General features: G+C 27.8%; 2 protein-coding genes across 4 annotated transcripts in view; both read left to right on the forward strand.

The window, feature by feature from the left end:
* Positions 1-25,640, forward strand: part of LOC136071824 (c-Myc-binding protein homolog) — a 100,970-nt gene that overhangs the window by 49,263 nt on the left and 26,067 nt on the right. The window lies entirely within an intron of this gene.
* On the forward strand, positions 342-23,958 carry LOC136071821 (c-Myc-binding protein homolog). Of its 3 annotated transcripts, XM_065797248.1 has the most exons (7): positions 342-471; positions 2,896-2,968; positions 14,516-14,564; positions 15,207-15,324; positions 16,760-16,798; positions 23,448-23,480; positions 23,802-23,958. In XM_065797248.1, exons 1-6 carry the CDS (start codon positions 430-432, stop codon positions 23,463-23,465), a joined length of 339 nt encoding a protein of 112 aa, XP_065653320.1. In that variant the 5' UTR covers positions 342-429; the 3' UTR covers positions 23,466-23,480; positions 23,802-23,958. The 3 variants fall into 3 exon arrangements, with proteins under 3 accessions (XP_065653320.1, XP_065653321.1, XP_065653319.1); XM_065797249.1 differs by lacking the exon at positions 16,760-16,798; XM_065797247.1 differs by lacking the exons at positions 23,448-23,480; positions 23,802-23,958 and having other exon boundaries at positions 16,760-16,858.

The raw sequence follows: 25,640 nt of genomic DNA on the forward strand, positions 1-25,640 counted from the left end.
AATATTCAAAATACTTAAAAGTTATTTTATCGCATTTACAATATTTAAAAAAGTATGACAAAATGTATACACAACCAAATAAACAAAAATCGCTTTCATTCCAACGATAATAAAGAAAAACTTTTGAATTATCTTTTTGTACCAATAAAAATGATATAAATAATATTTTAATATTAATAATTTTAATATTAATAATTTAGTTTTGCAAATGTTTTTAATTACTTTGCTTGCTGCAATTTATTCATTATTTTATATTAAAATTTAATAACAAATATAAAAATTGTTTTTTGAAAATGAATTGCGTGATAGCGCCATGATTGATTGTTGCTAGGAAACTTCTACATAAAGTTTTCGTGATTAAACTTAATGCTAAATATATTATTTCAGTAGCCGTATTTTGTTACCTTGTGTGTGATACTGAGTTTTAAAATGCTCGAGTCAGAACAACTTTTGAATACGCCAGAAAATCGTGTAAGTATTTAAATAAGTGAAAATAATTTTTTCTTTTTTAGTTATTAATTATTATAAGTTCTTCTACATAAATAATTTTAAATCTTTTTTAGTTATTAGTTGTAATTAGTTTAGTTAAGTTCCCTATCTTACTGTGTTTATTTTTAATTTTGTTTGTGTGTGTGTGTGTGTGTGTGTGTGTGTGTGTGTGTGTGTGTGTGTGTGTGTGTGTGTGTATGTGTATTGATGTTCCCATACTTTCAAGCTTTCAAGAAAGTGATCAGAGTTATAGTATATATATATTAAAAAAATCAGAAAGAATCAGAGCTATAATATATTTTTATTGAAAAAAAGTAGATAATTTTTTATTAGTTTCATGCTATTTGCAATCATCAGGTAAAATATAAAGTTTTTACGTTAAAAATATTTATATACAAAAAAACTACCTTAACTAAAATATTTTTCCTTCCCCCTGGCCCAAAAGTGAGAGCAACAAGTTGATAAAATATTTTTTTTACTGTTCTAAAATGAAGTTGTATTCATCGATAAATTTGAAATATCATAATATAATCTCTCAGCGTTCAAAAATGATGTTTGTACAAACTTTGTTTTTATGGGACATCCAAAAGTTTTAGTGCCTAGGGCTCTAGTTTTCCTTAATCCGGCTCTGTAGCTGGGCGTTAAATGTTGTAGCTGGTGTGTTGTGTCTTGTAGCTGGGGTGTATTTATGCTACGGTAAAAGTTTTTTTTTTATGTTTTAAATGCTGTCATTAAAAATATTTTTAAGTGGACAGCAAATGTAAATTGCTTTTAGTAGAGATCACTCTTAAACAGACGAGAGTTGTATTTCCAACGGTATACAACATTTATCAATATATATATATATATATATATATATATATATATATATATATATATATATATATATATATATATATATATATATATATATATATATATATATATATATATATATATATATATATATATATAGACACAAAGCTACTGATGAAGTTTTACAAATATGGTTTATTGTCATTGTTCCAACAACACAAAAAAGGAATGCTATTACTAAACTAAAAATGTTTTATAACTCTTATGTTAAAATTGAACGAAAACAAGTGTATCGGCTTTTCCAAGAAGAGCATCGCAAAATAAAAAGGGATGTTGAAGTAAAAAAATGCAAAACTGAGTTGGTTGGACAAATTTCAGATTCATAATATAAAAAAACTGGTAATGAGAAATTGCTAATTTGCAAGTATCACCATCTAAAGACTAGAAAGGCCGTTATATTAGAAACCACCCTATTCAAACTCTAGCTAATGAAAACAATAAGTTAGCATAATGTTAACATAATTTAACATAATATTTTTGTCCATTATTTATTGCTAGTCTTGATTGTATAAAAACTTTGGCCATGCATATTTTTAAGCCCATCATTTTTCTAGTTTTTTTAGGACCACAGATTGGAATATTCCATTGGTTAAAAAGCATAGGAAACTTACTGACACTACCCAATACAGTACAAATAAGGCTCGTCAACTCTTTATAAAAAAAAAGCTACGAAAGGATTGCCTGGAGCTCATCTAACTGACACTAACCACACTAGGTAAAAATAATAATTTAATTTTATTAGCTATAAATTTGGATGACAAAAGGAATATATTGTCTTAAAACCTATTTGTTCCATAGACAATTCAAACTTATAATATACAAACTACAGGGTCTTTGTCGTATCTGTCTTTTCATTATTATCATATATGTGAAAGCCTGACTTAAAGCTCCAAACAATAATAATCCATACAATGACCTTCGACCGCCTGATGGTCCGTAAATTATTTACTCCAAACTCTCGAGTCTTATTTATCTGTTGAAAAACAGGTAGCAGACATTGCAATTAAGAAAATGAGAGGACATAAGTGTTATTTGAGATTTAATTAAACATTTTTTGACTTTGTTCCAAATATTGAGAAAGAGCTTATGATTACTGCTCTGAAAGAGCCCCCGATAAAAACCGGTCTCAGAAGAGTTTATTGAAAATTTGTTGCACCATTTCAGAAAAATACTTTGTCAGATTTTGCGGCGCCTAAAATTGAATCAAATTTTGTTACTTTTAATCCAACTACATGAATTTTTAGAAAATGATTAAGCCCGTTTTTTATTAGTAGTATTTTTAAAAAACAGTGTAATTTTCTTGCGTTTTTATCACAACCTTTTTCTTCTTTTTACAAAAGAAGTTTTATTTTTTCTGTAAATAAAACTTCTTTTGTAACGTTTAACTTTGACTCTTTCCTCCTCATGTAAACTTGTGCCTTAAGGTTTTTTGATTTCGACATAACATAAATATACAATAATAGATACAAATTATATTAATATAAATATAAATAACAACAATTACTAAAAATGATAAATTTAAAAATAAATTTAATTTTTTTTTAATTTTAGCCAATTGGTTCTAAACGAGAAGAGTTTCGTAAATATCTTGAAAATTCGGGAGTAATCGATGCATTAACTAAAGGTATTTACTCATACGGTAATTAAAGTAAGATGCGGTATCTAAAGGTATAGCTGTTCAAGCGGTTGTGTTTAAATTTAATATGCTTTTTAGAAATTTCAAAAAAAAATGTGTTTGTTGCGCAACGTATTTTTATTACGTATTTTTATTTACGTATTTCTACTCCCATAACTGTTTTTACAACTATTTAGCTATTTTCAAATCACATTTCGTCACGATCATTTCACAAACGTCCAAGTCATTTTTTCTTGCTTTGAGGAAACTGAAAGAAAAATGGAAAAAAATATTAGCTATTTTTTATCTTATACCTCAATGAAATAAATGAAAAAAAACTATTTTCTGATTGGTTTAAGATATAGGTGATTTGTCATATAATAGAAGACTGTGTAAAATATACATTTCAACCATTAACTTAAAACCCTCCAAAATTGACTCGTGTGGTTGTGAAATGGTCATGACAATTTTTATTTCCATAATAATTATAAATATATTAGTAGTTTTGAAATATTGTTGAAATTATTAGCCTAGCAGCTAGTTGGGCTTACGGACAGGGCAACCGAGAGCTTTCATGACGCCCAGGGCGTAGTAGCAATTAGGCGCCCCTGTAAGCATTCATGTTTTTAAATTAAAAGCATGTACAATTATAGAAGGTAATTACTGTTTTTTTATTTGTAATACTGTTAGTTAACATCCATATTTTCAAGACCAGCATTTGGATTAACAACACTTATGCAGCACATTCACTGATTTGAATTAAAGGGTGATAACTAAAAAATGAGAATAATTCTAACCCTCTAAAATCAAACCGCAAAAGTCAAAAAAAGAAAAGTACTTCTATGTTAAACTCCCAGTTTCCAAACTTACCATATGTTTTGTTTTGCATCAGTTAATTCAGTCGTGTTTAAAATGCAGTCAAAACTAGATGTACTACGAGAGCGCATTGTACAGTTCTATCAAATGCACCAAAATCTCGGAAAAAAGATTACTGTGAACCATTTTAAAACCGAAAATGTTCCTGTTTCAACTATTTACCGTATTTTAGCATCCTTAACAATCAGTCGTAAAAGTGGTAGTGGAAGACCAGCTTAAATAATGAACAAGAAGGGACTTCGTTTGCTTCACGGTGCTTTCAACAATAATGATTCAATAAGTCAACGAGATGCTGCAGAAATGCTCAGGTGTACGCGGCCTTATATCTGCAAATCGTTGAAAAAAATAGGAATAGTCTGCCAAAAAAAACAAACAAGAGCACCGGAATACACTGAGCAACAAATATCAACCGTGAAATCTCAATGCCGCTGGATGACCCGAAATCACTCTGGAAAATGTTTTGTTTTAGATGACAAAAGTTACTTCCCCCTCTCCAAAACGCAAGTTCCAGGAAATGATTGATATTATGCAGATAGAAGTTCTACAACACCTACAAAAGTATAATACAAATATAAATACAAGTTTGAGCAGAAAGTGATGCTGTACATTGCCTTATCTGAGAGGGGAATTTCCAAGCCATTGTTTAAGCCAAGTAGTTTAGCTATTAATCAAGAAGTATACCAAAATCAATGTTTGAAGAAAATATTGATTCCATTTCTTCAAAAATATTATTCGGATGGCAATCACTTGATTTGGCCGGATAAAGCAATCTCGCATTATGCCAAAAAAACGCAAGTCTTCTTAGAAAGCCAAAAATATGTACCAAAAAACCGCTATCCGACAAACTTGCCTCAGTGTCGCCCAATTGAAGATTTCTTTAGATATTTGAGTTTGTTAGTATACAAAAACAACTGTAAAGCTAAGAATTGTAAACAATTGATAACCTAATCAAAAGATGCATTCGTCAAATCGATATTAATGCTGTACAATGTTCCTGTTCCAACATCATGACAAAACTACGTCGAACTGCTGAGATGGACCATATTCAAATTTTCATTAATTTTTTCTTAAAGATAAGTGATGTACCTTCAACTAAAATAAATACAATTTTCATTTTCTAAACATTTGTTTTTATTATAGCTCGATATGAAAATGCTCATTTTTTAGTTATCACCCGTTATTAAACAGATTCTACGAAATTAATATTGAAAACGCACTTTCTTGCTTTTTAGCTATATTCGAATAGTAATGCACATAAATTAAAAAATAGGCTTTAGGCGGTTGTGGGACTAATTTACAGCACTGTCAGTGTCCGCTTGTAGTTTTTCATAGTCATAGGAATATTCATTGAAATCGATAACTCATATAATCTAACTATCATCTCCGTATAATTTGGTATGGTAATGAATGCAGTCTGGTAAGTCATTGTTGAATCCTTGAGAAACACCCTCGTTACCCTTTTCCACTCAGACGTTTATTTTCAAATTATTACTCAATGTTGTCCATTAGCTAGCCAACTGGTGATCCAGTTTAATAGCTGGCTTTAAATGTCAAGGTATGAGTCTATTAAAGAAGTCGTTGTGTGACACTGAGTTGAATGCATTGGCAAAGTCATTCATTATTAATTATTATTAACAATTAATTATCTCATTCAGGTGTCCACGGTAAACTGCTTCCGTTAAAATGTTACAAGATTCAATCAGGTTTGTAAGCGATCTTTTTGATTTACAAATCCATGTTGAGACTTTGATATTAGATTGTACACAATTATAACCCAGTCTTTGATAATTCTCTCCGACACCTTGCACGGTGTTGGAGAGAGACATCAGCTTGTAGTTATAAATTTTGACTTTGTCTTCTTATTTGAGAGTAAGCATGACACTTAATTTGCGTTGAGGTTTTAACACTCCTAAGGGAGTTGTTAAATCAAAATGTAGCAAATAAAATTAATTTAGTTTTTTATTTTAATTTTGCTATTTACAATTGTTAATTAACTTTTTTTCAGAATAATCATAAAAGCATATATGAGATTTATGAATAAAATGTTTTATTTGAATAAGACTTGGTGTCTTTTTAATATCTTCAATATAAAAAGCAAACCAAACAGAAAAAAGATAAATTATTTAAACTATAATTCTTTTGTAATATAAATAAAAGTAACATGTTGTGCACATCACAAAGTAAATTTATTTTATAATAAATTTACTTGGTAAATTTTTTCTTTTTTATAAATAAAATTATTTCATTATGCCTTTTTTTCATTATGTTTTTTTTATCTTTCGTCTTTTGGCTCCCTTATTACCTAAGCGCCCGGGACACGTATACCCCTTTTGCCCCTCCCTCTCGGCGGCCCTGCTGACGGATATCCAGTGTCGATGTAAGCAACTCTTTATTACTTTTTAAAATAAGATCCCATAAGTAATTTAATATAATATACCAAAAGTAAAATAATATGCCAAAGTAAAAGTCATATAGTGGACTTGTGCAGTGAAAAATTTAGTTAAATTTTGTATAAAACATTGTTATAAAAAAAAAATTAAAAAATATATATAAGTTTATTAATATTTCTGAACCATACCTTAGCATCAGGTATAAAAGTTATAATTAAGAACAATTGTGAGAAATTTTTTGTTAATTAACCTATTATCTATATTACGGGAATAAAAATGTTTAATGCATTTTAAATAAACATTTTCATTCTTAACAAAATAATTCCATGACACAAAAAAGCTTAGCGACTGATTTAAATGATAATCATTGTTTTTTAAACAGGTTGGTCATTGTAACATGATGTTATACAAACCTTTTTAGAACAAACCTAGACCTGCCTGAGAAGTGTATTTGAAAACATGGTAAGTGTTAGGATGAATTTTGCTACATCTACTAGCAGAGATTAAATCACATCGGCAACATAACTATTAAACTTTTTAAAGCTATAAATTGGTTGTTCATTTATAGCTTGCTACGAGAGAGCATTCCATCACCACTTTTTGATAATTGGGAAAAAATTGGACTTTATATTTGAGTTTTTTAATTTTGTCTTGTTTGATAAATGTTGTATTTCTGCAACTCTCTTTGTTACAAATCTTTGATATATCTCTACCATAATGATATTTTTAAACCATAAAACCAGACTTTAACAGAAACTCTAGGTGTCGATAAATGTACGCAAGATATTTTTTAAATGAATGCAAAAGCTCTAAAGACAACCAAGCATTTAAAACCGTGATATAAGTCTCGTTTAAGTCTCGTTCGAGTTTTTCCTGGTTACAACGGCTTCTAACTAACTGCACCATTTCGCATAAGTGTATTGATTTACAGTTGATATTTCCAACATATATTATCTTTCACCCATTGATTTTGCCAATAAGCCTTTACGATCTGGTAATTTATTTTTTGATCTGCCAATTGAGGAAGCATTGAGTAGCAACATCTCCATGATGAACATGACGTAAAGATGCAAAATGTTTTCTAAAAAATAATTAAAAAATTTTTACAGTAGAAGACCTTGAATTGAGCAAGAGATATACTGCTAGTTACAGATAGAGATGCTGCTAGTTACAGATAGAGATACTGCTAGTTACAGATAGAGATACTGCTAGTTACAGATAGAGATACTGCTAGTTACAGATAGAGATACTGCTAGTTACAGATAGAGATACTGCTAGTTACAGATAGAGATACTGCTAGTTACAGATAGAGATACTGCTAGTTACAGATAGAGATACTGCTAGTTACAGATAGAGATACTGCTAGTTACAGACAGAGATACTGCTAGTTACAGATAGAGATACTGCTAGTTACAGATAGAGATACTGCTAGTTACAGACAGAGATACTGCTAGTTACAGATAGAGATACTGCTAGTTACAGATAGAGATACTGCTAGTTACAGATAGAGATACTGCTAGTTACAGATAGAGATACTGCTAGTTACAGATAGAGATACTGCTAGTTACAGATAGAGATACTGCTAGTTACAGATAGAGATACTGCTAGTTACAGATAGAGATACTGCTAGTTACAGATAGAGATACTGCTAGTTACAGATAGAGATACTGCTAGTTACAGACAGAGATACTGCTAGTTACAGATAGAGATACTGCTAGTTACAGATAGAGATACTGCTAGTTACAGACAGAGATACTGCTAGTTACAGATAGAGATACTGCTAGTTACAGATAGAGATACTGCTAGTTACAGATAGAGATACTGCTAGTTACAGATAGAGATACTGCTAGTTACAGATAGAGATACTGCTAGTTACAGATAGAGATACTGCTAGTTACAGATAGAGATACTGCTAGTTACAGATAGAGATACTGCTAGTTACAGATAGAGATACTGCTAGTTACAGATAGAGATACTGCTAGTTACAGATAGAGATACTGCTAGTTACAGATAGAGATACTGCTAGTTACAGATAGAGATACTGCTAGTTACAGACAGAGATACTGCTAGTTACAGATAGAGATACTGCTAGTTACAGATAGAGATACTGCTAGTTACAGATAGAGATACTGCTAGTTACAGATAGAGATACTGCTAGTTACAGATAGAGATACTGCTAGTTACAGATAGAGATACTGCTAGTTACAGATAGAGATACTGCTAGTTACAGATAGAGATACTGCTAGTTACAGATAGAGATACTGCTAGTTACAGATAGAGATACTGCTAGTTACAGATAGAGATACTGCTAGTTACAGATAGAGATACTGCTAGTTACAGATAGAGATACTGCTAGTTACAGATAGAGATACTGCTAGTTACAGATAGAGATACTGCTAGTTACAGATAGAGATACTGCTAGTTACAGACAGAGATACTGCTAGTTACAGATAGAGATACTGCTAGTTACAGATAGAGATACTGCTAGTTACAGATAGAGATACTGCTAGTTACAGATAGAGATACTGCTAGTTACAGATAGAGATACTGCTAGTTACAGATAGAGATACTGCTAGTTACAGATAGAGATACTGCTAGTTACAGATAGAGATACTGCTAGTTACAGATAGAGATACTGCTAGTTACAGATAGAGATACTGCTAGTTACAGAGACCATTTTTTATTATTAAGGAGTTTATTATATTTTATTGTCATGCCAACTAGCAATAGTTTTCTATTTTATTAGAGTATAGTTGATTTCACACACTTTTTTGAAGCTCTTGAATACAATATGTCGTATTTATAAAATTCATAATTAAAATTGTAAATGTTTGTTTTCTAAATTAGTATCTTTAATCAAAAAAACTCGTTAAAACAATAGACACTCAAGAGATATTGATAAAAGATATTTAGAAAACTAACAGAAAGATATTTTAATAAAATTTTATTTCACAGAAATATTTATTTGTTCTTTTTATTTATTCAAAATAAGTTTTACAATATAAGAATGAATAAAATACATAAAATACATATAATAACAATTACAAATTTTGTTAACGTTACAATAAGAACGCGGATACTCCCAGAAGGTCATAACATCTCGTCATCAAGAACCGTCCTAAACAGATTTTAAATAAAAAATCCTTTAATAATTCATATATAAATATTTACACATAAATATAAATATAATTATTTACACATATTTAAACATACAAACATATAAATATATATACTTACACATACAAACATATAAATATATATACTTACACATACATATACATATATATATATATATATATATATATATATATATATATATATATATATATATATATATATATATATATATATATATATATATATATATATGAATGTGTAAGTATATATATATATATATATATATATATATATATATACACATATATATATATATATATGTATGTATGTGTAATTATATATATATATATATATATATATATATATATATATATATATATATATATATAATTACACATACATATATATATATATATATATATATATATGTATATATATATATATATATATATATATATATATATATATATATATATATATATATATATATATACTTACATGTTAAGATAAAAGATTTCGTATATATATATTACGATAAAAGATTTTTTAAGAGTGTTAATAAAAAACAAAACAAAGGGTTATTCCACACCTAGTGGTCCAGAGGTCCCGCTCTACCATCTCCAATTTTAATAAATTTTGTCAGCATGCTGTTAAACATGTTTCATGAACATTACCAAATTTGTAGATCAAAATGTTTATTATCTCGGGTTTTGTGGTACTTTTGTAAGGCTTACCCAAACTTCAATATCAGTCTGTAGCTGAAAATTATATTCTTGGGGTCTTATATTTTCGTAATGAAAGAGTAATATATCTTATAAAACGTGGTTTCTTAGTAAATCGAAGGTGGAGATTACAAAAAAATTGTTACAAGTTTTATATTATGCCTACATTTTAGTCAATTGGTTCACCAAATACCGTCACAAATTCAACACCATAATTTTTTTCTGTTTTTTGTAAGGTTATATCTCCAGGACAAAAATTTTTTTAATATTGCTATTTTGTCTAAAGGTTCTACGCACTATCATTTTGATAAGGATAAAAAATCAGCTTTTTTATAAATATCTCTTCTGAGTTATTTTGTAAGCAATATAGCGAAAAAAGTGAAATACCCTAAAATAACGTGTGTTTGAACCTCTAAAACTCAATGTGGGTAAAAAAATTTTATTTTTTTATTTGCATTATTTAAAAGAGTTTATTTTACACTTCTAGAAATAATAAAAATTATTTTTGGGTGATCTTTTTTATGAACGAAAAAAACTAGGTCAATAGATACATTTTTTGAATTTTACGATTTTGTCCTAAACATAAAGATTTATCATTCTGCATCAAAATCAAAGCTTGTTGTGCCAAAAATCAAAATATTTTGATGTTCAAAAAATATTTTTTTTTAAATGATTGAGTTATTTCAGAAAAGTAAACAAATCAGCAAAATGTGAATCACAATATTTAAAGTAAAAAAAACTGCAAATAAGTGCGTTTTTTTTTTGACAAATTTATTTTTTGTGTATTTTGTTTATATAATTATTTCATTTCCAAACCAATTCATTTTAAAAAAAAGTTAATCTCAAAAATAATAAAGAATTTGATCTTCATTTAAGTAGATAGTACCAAAAAATTTATCCCTAATGACGTCTTGGCAACCGTCAAACATTTGGTTTTTTACAATAAGTATGTCTGAAAAAGGATTTCAAAAGTTAAACAGTTATAAAAATACAGCGGATAAATGTATGTTATTGACAATTTAAAATGCTAGAGAAGTTGAGGCAACTGATTATGGGCGCCAACCAAAAAGGGGCGCTTGTTTTTTTATTTTCATTGAAAAGTTATATTTTTAGAGTAGATATGTATTTTTTTTTAATTCATTACAAAATTTTAGGCAACGATTATTTATATGTCTAAGAGCGCCATCAATCCAACAACGTCACAAATGTGGCCCTAGTTATAGATGCATAATCTAGTTAACTAGGTAATTTGATTATGCTATGTAGTTTTGGAAACAATACAGATTTTACAACACATTTTGTGCAACATAAAAAATAAAAAATAAAAACAAATATTTTTACTGATTCTTACGCTGTTAATATATTGTTTCTTTTTCACAATAAAAAATTGGCGATTGAAAAAATTTAGTTGTGCGAAGCCATAAACAACTTGATTCTAATTACATATTTAAAATAGCTTCAGACATTAATTTGGAATTAATGTCTGAAACAACAATTGACGGTAAGTTGTAATATCGACCTGTTGCAAAACTAGTTGGACCTGGAATGACTGTAAAAACATGCTACTCAGGTACCCAACAAGTGTCCTTGGTGCTAGGCCAGTAAAATGACTGAACCATACCACAAGAATGCATAAAATTAATGAAAACATCTTCCTGTTCTTCTGAAAATCCATAAACATTTCCAATTAACCAATGTGCATCGTAAATACATGCAACAAAATTTCCAGGACTAAGATCAGACAGTGAAACTAATTTGGTTGAGTTGTTGTTGTAACTTTCATTAACGTTTGCAATAAAAGATGTATTGTCATTTGAAATACGGCTGACAAAAACCTGATTTTCATTTTCACAGGTACAAATTAGTGATTATCACGAGTACCTTGCAACTGCATTTTCAGTGCTAAAACGTTTCTAAAACGTTTCTCTTGATTGCCTTTTACACTGTTTACCTCATCACTGGCAACATAAATAAATGAAATACCCTTGACACTTTTCTTGCAAAAGTCATATAAATTTAAGGGCGTTAAAATTTGATTATCTATTGGAAGTTGAAGACTGGCATGTGCTGCTAAGCGCTTCACAGTTCATCCAATTCTATCACAGGGAGATTTTCCATGACTAGTTGCAAAGAAATTCTACTTTGCTTTAATGCCATAGTCAGTATAATGGTAAAATAGATTCATAAAACTTTTGAAGTTTTTGTACTGTGCAGCTAAACCGCCACTGAAAAAATGATTAAACTCAAAAGACAAATAGGTTTTAAGTTCAGCTATTAATTTACCAAGAAATACATAAACAGAAATAGTATCGTGATGCATGCAATCTCTGATAACACAATAACATGTATTTTTAAGTATGTCATTAAGTTTATAGTAAAAAACAAAAGGATGCAAAGTTGTTTGGCTGTTGATCAATGATCAACTCATTTGAATTCAACTCATTTTTCAATAATAGCAAATAGTTGTTTTGGTTTTTGGCAATAAAATGATGCTTAGATAAAACAGATACTTTTGAAATTAATTCATCTATAAAGTTGTCTACTGGTAATTGCAAAGGTTCTAAAGTTTCACGATCTACTTTTATCCATTGCTTAAATGTTATGGTTTCATTAGATTCAAATTCTTTAAACTGTTCTTCAAGATAAGCCTTTAAAATTTCAGTCCCTGGATATTTATTGCAACGATGAAGCATACATTCTTTAGATTCAATGTCACAAATTATTTTTTCAATCAGACATTTATAGTTTACGGTAACTGGGCTACTTGCAAGCATTAATTTTATATTCTGGTGAATAGTACATACACAAATATGATGGGTACCTGACGATCTATGAGTTATACACCATTTTGGACGTAACACACAGAGTTTAGAAAGTTCAACTTCAGGTCCATTTTCTTTTTTATATTCCAAAAATAGTTCCTTTAAATTTACTAACAGTAATTTTTTATATATGCACTTTTTTAGCAACAATGCACACAGATACAAAATCTTTTTTCCCTGGACATGTTCTGCTAAAAGCTTAGCGTTAGTGAAATTTCAAAATTTTTTCTTTAACATGTTCTGGCAATTTCTTTTCTGCATTTCTTTCTGGAAGTGCTAAAATTCCACTTTTCGTCTTTAACTTTTTTACTGCGTTAGCCATTCTCTCTGATACTTTAAACTCACTACATATTTTATTCTTGACCAACTGTTTGGTATAAGTGTTAAAATTTGAACTTTTTGACGTGGATTACTGGTTGTTGATATTTTATCTTTTAATTCTAATATCAAATCTGACCAGTCAATGCAATTCTCACACTCTTCACTTGCACTGCTTAGTGGTAGAGCATTATTATTTGGTAATAAACCATTAACAACAGTTATTTTTTCTGCAACTGTTATTTGCGCTTTCCAAATTTTAACTTTTACATAACTAGCATGATCTCTCTTACTAACACGTTTTTTTAAAGGTGAAACTCCAATCTTGGAAAGGCTAGTATTAATAGTGTCAGTTGAACAAAATATGTCATCTATGTCATCAATATCGTCAATTTTTTCACTTGAAGAGTTTGTGGTTGAATAAGTTTTGCAGCAATTTGAACACAATTTTTAACCTGGACAAATAACTTTGTTAATTTTGAAAGACAGTCTGTTCTCGAGATATTTTGTTCTGGAGATATGACCTTACAAAAAACAGAAAAAATATATGGTGTCGAATTTGTGACGGTATTTATTGAACCATAGACTAAAATGTTGAAATAATATGAAACTTGTAATAACTTTTTTGTAATCTCCATCTTCTTATATATATATATATATATATATATATATATATATATATATATATATATATATATATATATATATATATATATATATATATATATATATATATATATATATATAGATATATATAGATATATATAGATATATATAGATATATATAGATATATATAGATATATATAGATATATATAGATATATATATATATAAATATATGTATACATGTATATATATATATATATATATATATATATATATATATATATAAATATATGTATACATGTATATATACATATATATATATATATATATATATATATATATATATATATATATAAATATATGTATACATGTATATATACATATATATATATATATATATATATATATATATATATATATATATATATATATATATATATATATATATATATATATATATATATATAAACTCTACATATATATATACGTAGAGTTTTTTTTAAGAAAAAAAGTTGCTTAAATTTGAACTTCCTCATATTGCTGATTCAATTCGTGATTTGATTTGATTTGTAAATCAAGAATCAATTCGATATATATATATGTATATATATATATATATATATATATATATATATATATATATATATATATATATATATATATATATATATATACACACATATATTACACATTTTCATGTTTTAGTTTTACTTGAGCTTTACGATGAACCAGAAAAACCATCCGATGCTGTGAAGTATCTTTTCAAATTTTTTTTATAATTAAATTCCTCAAAATTAGTTTAAAATTATTTAATAAGTTGTGTTAGTCAGGTTTGTTAGCTGTCATGAGATTAAATCCTCATCAACTTTTTTTGTCATTAAAAAACCATGTTTAATTTGTTGCAATGTTATAAAAAGTTGGTAGCTATAAAAAAGAGTGTTTGGTCTACAGGTTAAACAAGGTTGGACAAAACATTTATTAAGTGTTCAAACAGTTTGTCTTTAAAAAAAGTATATGACTTATTTAAAGAAAAGTTGCTTTCCATTGGCTATCAAACTATCAACTTTAATAAAAAATTTTCCAAGAAATTAAAACTTGTTCAACTTTATTTTTAATTTAAGAAATGCAAAAACTGGATAGTTTTTGTAAGACACTTAATTTTATCTGTTTTAGTATAGCGTTAGATAAGTGCAAAACAATTATACTGTAATATTTAAATAACTCATTTAAAGTTTTGCTCAAATCTCGCTTGTAAATGAACAACAACAAATAAAATTAAAACCAATTTATAAACATATGGATCTGTTGGTTATATATACACTTTAGTTGACTGTATCTAGAAGGAACGCATCAAAAAAAATTTTAAATAGCTATGATAAAACCTTGACACATCTAGTTTTGTAAAACAACATTTTGGTGGTGTGCAAACTATGGAAATGGATTCAAAATATATATCTAATTTAAAAAAAAGAATCAAAGATCTTGAATTTGAAGCTGGCAATCTTAAGATTCAGGTAAATGTTCTTATTAAGTTTTACGTTAAAAAGTTTTTTTTATAAAGAAATAGGGTTGTGGTAATCATTATTTTAAATTATCTGCCAAAACCATCAACTTCAAATTAACTTTTAAAATCAGTTTTAAAGTATCTTCTAAAATTATCAAGTTTATCTTATAAGTTAAAATCAATGATTATTATAATCGAAAATCAATAATTGCAAATAACAAACTTTCTAAAATCTTTATTAATTACAAAAAATCATTCGGGAACGTTAGAATAGCATAACTTTTCTCGTATCTTATCTCTTATGAATTAATCTTCTTATTACCCCAGCCCACAGTGATTTAGAAACACTTAAATTTTGGCAAAAATATAGTTTTTTGAGTAGCGAAATGTAAACAATGTTATTAGCTAACTATTTTCTACATTTTTTTTTATTTCTAACGGTATAAAAAAATAAGTACTGAAATAATAGATTTAATTGTTAATTTTTGTTTGAAAATGACCGAAAACAGCTTTTTATAGTTATCCCTAATATATATATATATATATATATATATATATATATATATATATATATATATATATATATATATATATATATATATATTGCTCAGACACGTCAGGAAAAACTCTCAAAGCATAAAATTTGAAGTTAATTTACGTCGTATTAGCTTTTACATTGTTAATTTTTTTATAAAATGAGCTTTTTAGAACCACATTATTTCAAAATGGGGCAAGTTGGGGCAGCTAACTTTTTTAGTTTCTAACAGAATGATACAAACTCTTTTAAAAAAAAAGGAATTGGCTTCGCGAAGGAAGTCTAAGGTAAAAAGTCCTAGCACTATAAAAATCAGTTTAAACTCATAAAAACTGCATTTTTTAAATGCATTTTTTAAATGCATTTTTTATAAGATTTATCAGTGCATATTTACATTTTTTTATAAATTAAAATAAATTTATCTGTTATCTTTGTATGCAACGAAAATTAAAATGAATGGTTTTGTATTTAGGGAGAAAATAAAGTTTTAATAATGATAAAATTTTTACGATAAAAAAGAGCTGTTTTTGGTCATTTTCAAACAAAAATTAACAATTAAATCTATTATTTCAGTACTTATTTTTTTTATACCGTTAGAAATATAAGAAACTGTAGAAAATAGTTAGCTAATAACATTGCTTAAATTTCGCTACTCAAAAAAATATATTTTGGCCAAATTTCAAGTGTTTCTTAATCACTGTTCAGCCGTGTATTTACATATTAGTCTAATTTTATAAATTATTTTTATGGCGAAACACATAACAATAAAACATAGCAGAGCTAAATACAACAAGGCTGAGCACAACATGGTTGAACTCAGAAAGGCTGAACTCAACAAGTCTGAACACAAGTATTTTTATCTATAATAAAATTAAAGCAATTAATTAGTTTTGAACTTAATTTATTTTAGCTTGCCAGAAAAAAAGAAGAAAATAAAGAATACGAGCAGGTATTTTATACAGAATATACAATGAAAAGAAATTTGCTTATGCAAACCCCATACTAATTAGTATGTTAACTATCTATTTAATAAATACGTTAAATTAACAGCTACCAAAGTATAGTATTTTATGCTTTGACATAAAATGGGATTAGTCCCATACAAATTGTAAAAAACTTCTTTAAAACCAAAAAAAAAAAATTAAACAAAAAGAATTTGGAAACTTTATTGCATCATTCAAAATAGAAAAATATTTACTTTTTTATCTGTGTATGTTTTCAGGGTTGAAGATATAAATTTTTTGTTTGGAAAATTATAACTTAAAATCACATTTTTTGTTTTCAAAATTCAATTAAAAATTTTTGGAATTTATGCCAAGACAAAAAGCATAAATTTTTTATCATTTACTTTATTTTCGTCAAAGAAACAACTGAAAGGCTGCCATCTTTTGTGTTAAACGTTTTATAATTTATTTTTATTTTTTTTTAAAAAAGAAAAGTAAAGAAAAACGCATTAGTTGTTGTTTTCAGTATTATTGTCCGATGTTGTCACTAAATTGAAATAAAATGTTTACAAATTTGTTTTTTGCTCACTTTTTATTAAGAAGTTAGAGTTTAAAAATTTTCTTTAAATTTCTTTATATTATATTTACTTTTTATATTTCTGTATTCTTTTTTAAAAAATTTTAAAAATTTCTGTATTCTTTTTTAAAAAATTCTGAATTCTTTTTTAAAAAATTTTCAGATTTTTAACCATGCAAGACCAGGCGCTAAAAAACCCCAATTATTAACATAAACCAAGAAAGAAAACAAGGTTGTCAAACATACACACAAACCGAGAGACAAACCATGGTTACCATGGTCATCGTATGTTATAAAGCTTTTTTAAATGTTAAATAAAATGCGATTTGACTACTCTTATAAAATAATATTTACACGTCATCTAGTTAGAATGTTGTTCTATTGTTATCAAAAAAAATATTAAATTTTGAAAAATCATTTAAGAAAATTTATTTTTCACCGAGTCCATCAAATCTATAAATGGTTGAGGGCCACCGAATTTATTATAGGGTTGCGGAAATTACAAAGAAGATGTTAAAGAAATTACAAAGAAGATGTTAAAGAAATTACAAAGTAGATTTTAAAGAAGAAAGAGTTGAAGTGCAAGAAAAGCAGTTGACAGAAGACTTAAAAAATTGTAAAGAACAACACGAAGATGAGAGCGAATTTCAAAGCAGCAATGAGTAAGGAAAAAAATAGATGAACAAAATATTTTAGAGCATGAAGTTATATTAAAATTATGCAACTTTACTGAATGACGAGTCTTTTGAATGAGTTTTGGTTAAAGTGATAGCTTGCTTTAGCAGTGACTGTGGTAGTATTTATAAAAAAGAACAAAATGCGATGATGGGACAGATGCAAAGATTAGATAAAGAATGAAGCTTGGCAGCAAGAGCAGGTCTAATAACATTAATTATTAGACCTGCTCTTTTAAATTGCAGTTTTAAACCTTATCTAAATGAGAAAAAGTTTTATTAGAAGAACAGGAAGTCCAATTATGACAACTTTCATACGAGAGTAAATATGAGTTTTATGAATGTAGGGAATCATGAGTTAAAAAATAGCAAGCAAAATAAGGAAAGGTAACCAACCATATGCTAACTTCGCAATTTTTGCGATTTGCGAGAGTAAACTGTCATAAAAGATTACATTTAAGATCAGATGTTTGTTTTAACGAATCAAAAAGTGATGACGTCACTATTTAAGTATAGATATTCCACCATATATATAGTTATGCCATCAGCCACTTTAGAAATAAGAATATTGGGAAGATCATTAATATAGATGTGGAGAGCTACACAGGACCTAGAATGGTACTTTGTGGTATCCCAGAAGTTATTAGAAATGAAGGGGAGAATTATCTATCAAGGAGAACTTTAACATTGCAGTAAAAAAATGGTTGAACAAATACGTCTTTTCCAGATGCACCGTAAGAAGTAAGTCTATGGAGAAAACCAGCATGTTAAATTTAATCCATTACATCTAATGTCAAATAAATCTATCAAAATTCCCCAAAAAATAAAGGTTATAATGGTTTACAAGTCAGCAGTTGAACAAAGGATAAAAATCCTGATTGATTGTTAGAAAGACAATCAATACATATTTAAGGACACGTTAAACAGTTTTAAGAGTATTGAAAAGAATTATGGAGAATACTTTTGTAAGACCATGACCCGAATGTAAACTGAACATATTTGTGAAAGAGTTTGGGCATTTAATAACTTTGGCAACAGAAAAAGAAGTGATTTGGATGTCAAACAGCGGAATAACTTGTTTCTTTGAGAGTACAGAAAGATTGTGGCGATTAGATTCAAAAAATGAAGAAACGAAGCTAGAGGTGATTGAGTAAACAGGTGTTCAACAAGTACACATGAAAGAATAGTCTGAGGATTGAGACTTAATTTCACGACGGTGAATCGATACGTAAATATATGCCAGGCAAGCATATGGCTATTGGAGTCTTTTTAAATTAAACAATAATAACCATCTGCACTGAGATCCGAAAACAAAACATATTTAAACTAATCTTATAAATACCAAGTAGGTTTGTTGAACTTTGCAAGAGATAAGATTTAAACGACGAAAAGATACTTGGAAGACAACTGCGGTATCATGCGGTAGTGGTGTAGTGGTAAGAGCGCTCGCTTCATAAGCGAGAGGTTCGGAGTTCGACTCCCACCACATCCCTGGAAGTACCGCGCTCAACTTAGTTTCTCCGCGCAGCGGCCTTGCTCGGAAAGGTTTGTGTTTCGGAGTTAAAGGGTTGAGAGAGGGTTGTACCACGAATAACAACTAAAAATAAAAATAAAAACACAAAAAATTGAGTAGCCTCCTCGACTGTAGTGGCCCCCCTCGGGCCTTGGGGAGGTGAATAATCTAAAAAAAAAAAAAAAAAAAAAACTAATATTTATAAAATAAACATTGAAACAATTTTGTGAATATAATAGTATTTTTGTTTAATATTATCAGGTACTTCAGTATTCATGTTTTAAATTATTAGACCACATGAAACATGCATGATACCTCTGTGCATAACTTATGCATGATGTATGACTCGTGCGTGATATCATGTGCACATAACTCATGTATGATACTGTGTATGACTCATGCATGGTTCTCTGTTTATATAACTACAGTATGCTATAATACCATAATACCATTAAATTTTTTCACGTAAATCGGTTTGTTTTGTAACTTGCAAATGAATTGCAACGAGTTTAATAGCAAACTGAATAAGATAAAAGTAACTGAAGTAGGATAAATAAACCAAAAATATAGTAACTATATATAGTTCTAAGGATGCAAATATTTCTAAAAGGTTTTCAAATGGGAAGAAAAAGTTCATAAGACTGAGAAAATGTTCATAAGACCGAGAAAGTTTGTTTGACAATTTTTTGGGATCTGGTTGTATTCCTTGTATTGAAAATACTTATACAAAAAACCAAACTCTTGAAAAATTGTTCTTTTTTTTACAATTTCCAGGTACTTTGTATTTATTTATTTATTTTAATTTTATTTGAAGCAAATGTTTGAAAATTGTCAGCAATATTCAAAGCTCCTTCAATACATTGCAAAACTTATTTAATACATTTCTCCTGCGCAGAGTTCGCTCAAAGGTAAGGTCTAATGTTTCTCCGACGCAGAGTTTACTTTAAAATTAAGTCTAGTAAAGTATTTCATTTGAATTTCAAGTTGAAGTAACTGATCAGGATTCCGTCACAGAATGGTGCTGTTAAAATAACCTCATTAAGTTTAGTTTTAAGAATCTTTTAAAATCATCTATAGATAGATTCAAAAAAAGAGTTTTTCGAGTAAAAAACAAGTTTTTCGTAGACGAAATCCCTAAACAAGGTTTATAGTTTTGTTAATGGCTTGCGACTACGCAAAGACATAGTATATTGCCATCACTTTTTTATGCAACTACCATTGCACTTATCCAAGGTGTTGCTTTATTTGGTACAGTTTCAATTATGCTTTTGGCTTTGAGTTTCGCAAACTCTTCATTAACTTTTTCTCTTAGATCATTTGGAATTTTTCTATTGTTCAATTAGTGATATTTTAGGATTAATTTTCGAGTCAGATAGTTAGACCTAAAAAAATCTCGACCTACTAAGTTGTTCTACAAAAAAACATCTACTAAAAAGTAAAGTCTAAATTGTTTTCAACCGATTATAGTCCTTTTTTTTTCAAACTTATGACGTTTTTGTTTTCAATCGATTTATTTTTCGACCTATTTTAAAGATTTTTATTTTCAACCGATTATCTGGTCTGTGTTTTTAACGGTTTTTTTCAAAATTAAAAAAAAAAATTAACAATCAATAGGTTTTCCAAGCATTCATCGAACCGATGAATGCTTGGAAAACTTATTGATTGCTAATTTTTTTTTCCCGATTCTGAAGACAGCGCAATCGCTGCGCCAAGGCTGATCAAGTTTAGCTCGTATTCAAATCAACAACAAAAGATACAAAAGACATACCGTAAAGGCGTAGTTATGAAATTGAAAATACAGTAGGTTGAATATCAGTAGGTTAAAAATTTAGTAGGTCAAAAATACAGTTAGTCAACAATTTAGTAGGTTGGAAAATTAGTAGTAAATGTTTTAATTAAGTGTAAATATAAAAATCAAAAATTGTCGTTGAAATTCAAAAACCTCATAATCTACAATTTAGGAAATATCAAAATAAACTTGAGTTATATGAGTTAGGTTGAGTTGAGGCCACCTTGATTTTCAATTTTACTAGTTAGTGTATGCGGTTAGAAACTTTTTGGTGTACTTAAAAGGAAATAATTGCGATAGCTTTGCAATAACTTTGCAATAGCTTTGCAATAGCTTTGCAATAGCTTTGCAATAGCTTTGCAATAGCTTTGCAATAGCTTTGCAATAGCTTTGCAATAGCTTTGCAATAGCTTTGCAATAGCTTTGCAATAGCTTTGCAATAGCTTTGCAATAGCTTTGCAATAGCTTTACCCAGAATGGAATAGAGGTAATAAGAGTGAAATAAAAATGGTGAAAGATAACAATGGTGCATGAAAACAATGGGGCAAGATAACAATGGTGCATGAAAACTTATTAACATAAATTTTATTTATTATTAACATAAATAGAGCTAATTGGTGGTAGGTCATGTGTGATATTGTTGTAGAGATGGTTTTTGCAGTTTATTTGGAGAAATAAGTTTGTAATACATACATCCTCAAGAATCTTAGGACCACTCTTGTTTATAGTTATAATTAACATGAACATGAAATAAATGTTCATGATAGTTGTTATAAGAATAATAAGTTATAAATTCTATTTATAGATTTTTGCTAAAAATCTTTTATTTACATTGACTACAATAAATATTTCACCCATTATTCCTTTTAAAGCTCTAAAACAAGACCTCATGTTATTGATAAATTTGTTAATTTTTCTTTTTTTTTTAAAGCTAAAACCAAACCAAGTTGTTAATGAAACTAAAACCAAACCATGTTATCAATGAAACTAAAACCAAAACAAGTTATCTATGAAACTAAAACCAAACCATGTTATCAATGAAACTAAAACCAAAACAAGTTATCTATGAAACTAAAACCAAACCATGTTATTCATGAAACTAAAATCATGCTATTCATGAAACCATGTTATTCATGTTGTTTATGAAACTAAAACCAAACCATGTTATTTATAAAACCATGTTATTCATAAAACTAAAGCCAAACCATGCTACTTTTATTTTTTTAGAGATAAATTTTTTTTCTAAAACCTTCATCATCGTGTTCCTGGACATAAATATGTTGTATTCTTAACTTCTTTTAAATTTTTGTCGCCTAATTTTTCTTTCATCCATTTAGGATTTCACTTTAATTAATAATTGCATGCAAATATCTGAAATATATTGAAAACCTAAAGGTTTTCGAATTTTTTAAAATTAATACCTTTCCACCATGTTCTTCTTCAAAACCGTGTCTTTACATACATCAGTCTCATTTTCTTTATTATTTTTTAAAAAATTACCAATAACAATGTCAAATTCCTCCTTTTTTTATCCTAACTGTTAGAAATGCAAACAATGAAACAATATAAGCCATTGACCGTCCAACAGTCTACATATAGACTATTTCCTGGCAATAGCATTGGTTAATATATCAATCATGATAAAAAAAAAAGAAACACCCGTTTATATTTATTTATATTTATTTAAATTCGTTACTTTTATGTTATTTATGACTCTATGTAATGACAGTTAATAAAAAAAAGTTTGATAAATAATAAACAAAAATTAATATTATCAATCTGTCAAATTGAGTTTAACCTACTCAATTGTCTCATAAATTTTATTTATTTTTATCTAAAAATTAATTTATAAACACAGTCAACAACAGATATTACACAAAAATCTGCAAAGAATTTATTTCAACCTTTAATCCATAGCTAGCTCTAAAATCAATTTTTAATTTCAATAGAAATATACCTAGAGAATTTCTATAAAAAATATACTTATAGAATTTAAAAGCCTTTAAATTCTATAGATATATTTCTATATGCTCTAGATTTTATTGGTACATTGAACATAGTTTTATAAGAATTGAAAAAAGTTATTAAATATTTATTTTAGCATTCAAAAGCGGAATAAAAGCAATTAGAACAGGTATTATTTTTTTTTTGTAAATTTGATTTATTTTATATAAATTGTCACAATTGTCACAATTATTTAACTTTCTGTAAAAGAAGCTCGATTTATTTCTTGGTAATTTGGTAATAAATATCAAACTAAATTATTTGTAAAATTATTTAGTTTGATATTTTAGTATGTATTTATTGAATATTTTAATAAATGTTAGCGTAATTATTGCCCATTATACGACTAGATGTATATTTTTTGCAGATTTTTTATATTAGGTCATAATACTGTTTTAATATAACATTTAAAACAATCTCAGTACAAAGTATTCTTTTTATACTTTTTTAGACATCACTATTGCGTATTTCGAACACTACTTTTATATATTTTTTGCTTTGTTTTATGGGTATTATTAAGTATATTTAGATTTATAAATTATTTGTGGAATTGCTTATTTATTGTAATGTAAAACTATTTTATAAAAGAAACATTTTTTTTTGGTTTAAAAAATTGTTTTGTTTCAATAAATCAAACAAAACGCGACTTTTGTATGAGTTTGTCCATAAATAAGTTAGGGCCGCCAATTTGAACTGTTCGAGTCTTGAGAATTAGCCATTTTTAACGTTAAAGTTTGAACTTTCAAGTTAATACTTGATCATTATATCAATTTTTATTTAAAAAATAGTATCATCTTTTTAATTTATGTATTACCTTTTTAGGCATTTTTGCATATTGTTTTTTGTGCCAGCTCTCAAATTACAACAAAAAGATTTTTTGAATTGTTGTTGTCATTTGGATGGCATTATTTTTCTCCTGTTAAAATGTAAACTAACGTAAAAATATATCGCCACCTCTGTTTCTGATGCAGCCAGCTTAATGAAAAATATTATCTTTGAAACCTGAACATCAAATCTGTAACAACCACCCCATTAACACGTCATAGTCTTACGACAACCACCCCATTAACACACAATACATAAACATCTATTTAACGTCAAAACAACATTAAAAAAAAACTTTCACGTTTGGTCGATTATCCGTTCAGAAGGAAATCCATTTTTAGAACAAACCTCTTTTAAAAATTGAGGTTTAAACGTATTTTAGAAAGTTTGCAGAAATATTTTAAAAAAACCTATAGACAATCATAATAATCTTCAGTCAAGTATTGCAAATAAAAAGCTTTGACATTTTTTTCTTTCCAAAGACGAATTTGATAAAATTAATAACTTTGTGTTTCACTAAAAGTAGCAATTTTCTAAACAAGATTAATTGTTGTCTGAAATTCTAATTTGATTTATTAGAAAAAAGTTTGATTTAAAAATTTGATTTTGAAATGACAATTGAAAAAGGTAATTTCGGATCTACCCTTAGTAAAAAAGAAATGATTATTTTGAAGCCAGAAAATCAATATTAAAAAATTTACACATGCCTTTTAATACTTTGAAAACTATCTACCATATTCTGTGAAAGCAGAACGGTTTTTTTTAAATCGAGGATTCTTTGCTACAAAGATAAGAATCTCGTTAAACGATCATACGAAAGCTTGAAAAGTTTTAGATTGTATGAATCAGGAAAACATGAAGATGGGATGGAGTTTCAAAGCATTAAGTAAGAATGAGTTTTGGTTGGTTGAACTAGAGATGATAGGTTCTTTTAGCAGCGACCATGATAGTATCTGTGAAAAGAGAAAGAGATGTAACCTTACGATAATGGGAGAGGGAACCTGCTCTATCTACCAAGCTTGATAACCTCAAGCTTGGTATATAGATAAGTTCCAACTAAGTTGACAATGTGTTTTTGAACCTTGCTTAGAAAAGAAGAGCAACATTAGAAGAACCAGCCCAAATTTTACAACAGTTTTCCATACGGGAAGGAATAAGAGATTTGTAAAGGTAGTGAACGGAATCATGAATAAGAAAACGATAAGCACAATAAAAATAAGCAATCGCAGCAAATTCTAACTTTGAAATAGATTGTATATAAAGTTTTCATGAGAGATTGATAGAGAATGATAATCTAAGAAGAAGTTTAGAAGAGAGCGTTGTGAGAAAGTTGCCATTCATTATTGTAGGAATGTCGATAGTATTGCAAAAGTTGTTAAAAATAACTGTAAGCCCCAATCTGTTACAGAAGAGAGATCAGGTTCAAGATTAATTGTGTGTTCACTGTATTAAGCAAACTTATGTA

The sequence above is a fragment of the Hydra vulgaris genome, chromosome 05, assembly GCF_038396675.1.
Source record: "Hydra vulgaris chromosome 05, alternate assembly HydraT2T_AEP".
Classification (NCBI taxonomy): Eukaryota; Metazoa; Cnidaria; class Hydrozoa; order Anthoathecata; family Hydridae; genus Hydra; species Hydra vulgaris.

Bases quoted from the DNA above. Each gene is read 5' to 3' on its own strand.
- LOC136071821 (XM_065797247.1), top strand. From the start codon at position 430: ATGCTCGAGTCAGAACAACTTTTGAATACGCCAGAAAATCGT. The intron at 2,969-14,515 runs GTATTTACTCAT...TTCATGTTTTAG, and splicing joins AATCGATGCATTAACTAAAG to TTTTACTTGAGCTTTACGAT. The intron at 15,325-16,759 runs GTAAATGTTCTT...AATTTATTTTAG, and splicing joins CTGGCAATCTTAAGATTCAG to CTTGCCAGAAAAAAAGAAGA.